The sequence below is a fragment of the Carlito syrichta genome, unplaced genomic scaffold, assembly GCF_000164805.1.
Source record: "Carlito syrichta isolate Samal-C Ts95f unplaced genomic scaffold, Tarsius_syrichta-2.0.1 Scaffold143159, whole genome shotgun sequence".
NCBI lineage: Eukaryota > Metazoa > Chordata > Mammalia > Primates > Tarsiidae > Carlito > Carlito syrichta.
Window position 1 is genome coordinate 60,201 of NW_007087255.1, and position 5,562 is coordinate 65,762.

At 65.7% G+C, this 5,562-nt stretch overlaps 1 protein-coding gene across 1 annotated transcript in view; it reads left to right on the top strand.

Moving 5' to 3' along the window:
* LOC103251594 (microtubule-associated protein tau-like) overlaps window positions 1-5,559 on the top strand; it is a gene marked incomplete at its 3' end in the record, with an annotated part of 65,753 nt that extends 60,194 nt beyond the window's left edge. Inside the window, 3 exon segments of the mRNA XM_021708629.1 lie at window positions 1-658; window positions 3,229-3,284; window positions 5,461-5,559. The exon segment at window positions 1-658 is cut by the window's left edge and continues 19 nt beyond it. Of these exon segments, the coding sequence (XP_021564304.1) occupies window positions 1-658; window positions 3,229-3,284; window positions 5,461-5,559 (813 nt within the window).
* Between the last annotated feature and the right edge of the window lie 3 nt (window positions 5,560-5,562).

Sequence of the window (5,562 nt, forward strand, 5' to 3'; positions counted from 1 at the left end):
TCTGCAGGATCTCCTGGTGGAGCCGAGGTGTGCGACGTGCCCAGGGCTCCCGTCCTGCCTGATGGCCCCGGGGACACGTGCCAGCCTTCGGGGACAGGACCTGAGGACGCAGCAGGAGACGGCTCCAAGCTGCCACAGCGCCAGCCTGCAGGAGAGCAGGGTCCGCCTTGGAAGGCGGCCAGGGGCAAGGAGCGGCCAGGGGGCCGGAAGGCGGATGAGGACCGCGACATCGATGAGTCCTTGTCCCCGGACTCCCCTCCCTCCCAGGCCTCGCCAGCCCCAGGCCCGCACCGCCCGACGGTCCTCGGAGAAGCCTTCCCGCGGCTCCCGGCCGCGGACGCCGTCCGCCTTCCTGCCAGCATCCTCTCTGAAGCCTCCACAGAGATCCCGGCCCCCGAGCCCGGCGGGCCCGGTGCAGGGCAGGTGGAAGGGCCTGACGCGGCCCCCGCATTCACGTTCCACGTGGAGATCAAGGCCCACACGCAGGAGCGTGACACGCCGGGGACCACGGGCCCAGGGGCCCCCGGAGCCCAGCCACAGGCCCGGGGCCACGCTGTGGGCAAGGACACGAAAGAGGCTGGCCTTCCAGAGCCTCCTGCCAAGCAGCCGGCAGCCAGGGTGCCAGGGAAGCCTGCCAGCCGGGCCCCCCAACTCAAAGGTCTGTGTCTGCGCGCCGCTCCGCCCTGGGGACAGCAGGGCCACCCGGGCAGCGGCACCACCACTGAGCTTCTGGCCTCCCTGACTCCCTCCGCTTCCGAGGCTCCTGGATGCCACTAATCGTCCCCCGGGTACGGCTGCTCACGTCCCTTGGCCGCCTCCTGCGCCCGGCCTGGGGCGCGCACCCCTCACGCTTGACTGCCACTCTGCATGGCGCCACACCGCTCCTGCGCTCCCTGCCCTGCCTGGCTGCGGGCCACCTGGCGGGCCCCTGCAGCCCATCACCCCAGGCTGGTGGGCACCTCCAAGGGTTGTAGCTGCCCGCGTTGGGGGCTGACGGAGAGACCCGAGAGGAGGGCTCCTCGCTGGAGGAGCCGTGAGGGACAGAGCCAGGTCTGGAGTCCAAGAGGCTGGCTCTGAGGGGCGCCCTCCCCTACCCCCCAGGGCCTTCTGGAAGGTGTGGGGTGTGCACACAGACCCAGGGGGGCCGAGAGCCCAGGCTGAGTCCCCGCCTCGCAGCAGGGTCGCAGGTGCCCAGCTGGCCCGCCTCAAGCCCTCGGAGCACGACCGTTGACCCTCGGGGACGGGAGGTGGGGACATTCCCAAGGGTCCTGGGAGGCCTGGTCGCCACAAAGCAGCCCGTGCACGGGTCTGGGGCCCTCTGCATTTTAGCTATTTGTGGGGCTTGGAAGTGGACGCTCAGTGCTCAGAGCTGCACACGTCTGTTAAACGTTCACTGGATTCTGCTTGTAGAGAAAGCTTAGAGCTGTCACGAAGGAACCCGTGTTTAAAATGTAAGGCGGGAAGCCTGGGTGTGGTGTCATCCCAGCACTTTGGGAAGCTGAGGCGGAAGGATCGCTCGAGCCCAGGAGTTCGAGGCCAGACTGAGCCACGTGGCAAGACCTTGGCTCTACAAAACTTTCTTTAAAAAATGACCCAAGTGTGGTCCCAGCTACTCGGGAGGCTGAGGCGGAAGGATCGCCGAGCCCAGCAGGTTGAGGGCTGCGGTGAGCCGTGATTGTGCCACTGCATTCCAGCCTGGGCAATGGAGCAAGACCCCAACTCAAAAAATAAAAGAAGGTAGAAAGTAAAAAATCCTGTATCCTATTTTAAATTCCAAAACAGTAGGAGACTGGTAACTGTGACATGACAGCTCGTGACAGTGCTTTCTGAACTGGCGTTTTATTGGACACTGATTGCCCAGGGGTAGCAGTTGTATCAGGAAAAGAGAGTGCCAGGGCCCAGTGAGTTGGGGAGGAACAGGCAACACAAAGCTAATCAGCTTTGCTGCTACAGGACTTGTCAGAGCTTTTCACGTCCCAGTGCACATTGTCACCCTCTGAGAAGGGCACACAGGGATGTCCCAGGGTGCCGGGATGCCCCTGCCCGCCTCTCCCAGAAGAGGGCATGGCCAGCACTCCCTCATCTGGGAGATGCGACCTGGCAGGTGCTTTCGTTGTGATGTGGACAAAGCCGGCGGATTTGGGCAAAGGAAGGCGCGTGTGCACTGGTCCACCTGGACGCTTACTCAGATGAGATTCCCGGGTGTCCCTTCAGACTGACAGGCCAGGCCGCAGGGCGAGCCTGGGAGTCTTCCCACAATCTCTGCAGGTGACTCTGTGCACTGTGACGCTGGAGGGCATCTGAGCCAGATCACCAGTGCCGGTCCCTCTAGGAGTCTAGCCTGCGGTGGCCAATGAGAAGCTCCAGGGCCTCTGGAGAGAGCATGATACTGACACCCAAGAGAAGGACTGTGATCAGTGTCCACGATGCCCGTCGGGAAGGCAGTGGGAGAGAGAGTGCCCCAGGCTGGTATCACTGAGGGGCAGGGCTTCCTAAGTGCACCCGCTGCCCTCGGGTGCTGGATGGTGCCTGGTCTGTAGCTGCTCTGAGAGCTGCGGGGCTGGTGACAAGTCCCCACTAGCGAGGGCAAGCTCTCGGGGTGTGGCCAGCCAAAAGGGACGGAGACGCTCCGCCGGGTGCCCCCCTCCTGGGGCTGCGGCGGTCCGCGTGATGGCTGGGAAGGCGGGCATCGGGTCCGTGGGCAAGCCGGTGGCACGGGCAGGAGCCGGACATGACTCTGGGGTCCCCGAGGCTTGAGGGGTTTGCGTGGCCCGCAGGAAGCCACGGCTGAGTCTGTCACAGGGCGACACAGTTCACCCTGACCCTGGGGTCCTGGGCCGCACCCAGCCAAGCTGTCTGTGCCCGTGGCCACCCGGCTCCTGAAGCGCTGGTCCGTGGAGCAGGGCTGACCGACCCCACAGAGGCAGGACAGGAGCCTGTGGAGGTCTGCACTGCCCACCCCGTCGACGGTCCCTGGGCTGTGCGTCCCGTGGCTGTCTCCGCTGCGTGCCTACCGCTTGGCCCCCTGACTGGCCGCACTCCGACCCCATGTGCTGTGTTGGTACTAACAGGGAGACCCGGCAGCCGCCAGGGCGAGGAAGGCCGGCTGGGCTCCCCCACATCCACGTGGCAAGGTGTGGCCCAGCCTGGGGTCCCAGCGCGGCCTGCCTGGCCATGGCTGGGAGCCGTGGGAGGGTGTAACCGCATTCTTGCTTTCTGTCTCGCCAGCTCGCATGATCAGCAAAGCCAGAGACGGGACCGGCAGTGACGACAAAAAGGCCAAGGTGAGCCAGGCCGCCGTGGCGCCATGATGCCGGCTGTGCTCACGGAGAAGCCGCGCCGCCTACCAGTGCCCTCCCACGTGGGGCACGCAGTGCGTGTCAGTGGCGCGTGGCCGCCGTGCCAAGTGCCGTGCACCGGGTGCCAGCCTGTGAGAGGCCCAGTGTCCACATGGGCAGGGATGCCGGGTGGGAGGGCCCCCGGGTGTGGTCCCCAAGGCTGGGAGGGCCCCCGGGTGTGGTCCCCAAAGCTGGGCAGGTGAAGGTGTGTTTGAGCTCCGACGGCGCCTCCCAGAAAAGCCCCATGGCCCTGGAAAGGGCGGGCTTTTCTTTCTGTTTTTTCTTTCCTAACTGTTTTTACTGTTGAAAGAGACAAGATCTCCCTGTGTTGCCCAGGCCGGTCTCAAACTCCTGGGCTCAAGCTGTCCTGCCTCGGCCTCCCGAAGCGCTGGGATGGCAGTGCGAGCCACTGCGCCTGGCCCAGGTGGGCTTTCCCAAGCCGTCGGAAGCCCCAGCCTCCTCCCCGAGGGGCGCGGCAGGTTCTCCGCCGCGCAGGAGCCCGGGTGCGGCTCCAGGTGCGGGGGTGGCTCGGTGGCGGGCTGTGGGCAGCCTGGGAGGGCCTGGTCTCGGCCTCCGCCTTGGGACCAGCTGGGGCTGGTGAGGGCATGGGGCCTGGGGCCGGAGGGCTCCGTCCTGGTGCCCAGGACGGCTGCGACCGCTGCTCGCCAGTCACGGCGCACGCTCGGCACGAGGGCGGGCAGGCCCAGCCCTGGCATTCGCTCACTCCTTCGTTCATTCACTCGTCGGGCACCCCCGGGCACAGCGTCCCTGCCCGGGAGTTGCCCGGTCGCACAAGGGGTCGGCGCAAACCCAGGCCAGGCGGGGTCCGGGCAGGGCCCTGGAGCAGGGCGGGGGTCACCAGGATGCCCAGCTCTTCTTCCTCGCCGCCAGCCCTGGGCCTCGGTGTCCTCCCTCTCACGGTCCCTGTCCCCTGGGCTCTTGCCCTCCGCAGGGCTGGCCGCGGAGGGAGGAAGAAACGCTCCTGAGCCCGCGGCGCTGGGCCCGGACCCTCCGCTCCGACCTGCCCTGGGCGCAGCCTCTCCCGCTCTTCCCGGGGCGACCCCTCACTGCAGCCACACCTCCCAGCCACCGTCCCCAGAGGCAACAGAGCAGACCCTGGCATCTCCCCCCCAAGAGCACTGCTCCAGGGTGGCTCCCCCTCCAGGCGTCAGCCGCAGACTCCAGGCTGCCTCCCCTGTGGATCGGTGTTCAGGGGTTGACACTGGCCAGGCCGACTCCCGCCAGGCGGTATGAGTATCAGTCTTGAGACTTTCATCAGAACGTGTGTGTGGGGGCTGGCATGGGGACTCACGCTTGTCAGCCCTCTGGGAGGCCTGGGCGGGAGGATTGCGGGAGCTCAGAAGTTCAAGACCAGCCTGGACAACTTGGTCAGACCTGGTCTCTACAATAAATCAAGAAATTAGCCGGGTGTGGTGGTGCACACCTGTAGTTCCAGCTACTTGGGAGGCTGAGGTGGAAGGATCTCCTGAGCCCAGCAGGTTGAGGCTGCGGTGGCCGTGAGCGTGCGTGCCACTGCATTCCAGCCTGGGCAACAGAGACTCCAACTCAAAAAAGCCAAACAGGGTGCATGGGCCAGGTCCCGTGGCTCACACCTGTCATCCCAGCACTTTGGGAGGCCAAGGCGAGAGGACTCCTTGAGCCCAGGGGATTGAGACTAGTCTGGGCAACATGGTGAGACCTCGTCTCTACAATAAATCCAAAAATGAGCCAGGCGTGGTGGTGCGCACCAGTAGTTCCAGCTGCCTGGGAGGCCGAGGTGGGAGGATCGCTGGAGCCCAGAGGTTTGAGGCTGCAGTAGCTGTCATTGTGTTACTGCCCTCTAGCCTGGGCAGTAGTGAGACCCCGACTCAAAAATTAAAATAAGATACGTCGGCTTGACTCGCACTGGCAGCTGCGCAGCGGAGGAAGTGGGCGCCGGAGCACTTGGCATCGCTGGGGCCCACGGGCCGTGGTGACTGTGGATGACATCCACGGCATCCAGCAGGCCAAGGACGCACCCGTCTCAGCCGGGCCTTGAGTCCCGGTGGCGCGTGAGGCTGCGCGCATGAGGCGACCATCCCTCTCCTGTGTGGTAAGCCCACTCTCCCCGCCTCATCTGCAGGGGCCTGATGGCAAAGCCAAGGCGGCCACTCCCCGCGGCGCAGCTCCACCGGGCCAGAAGGGCCAGGCCAACGCCACCAGGATCCCGGCCAAAACCCCACCC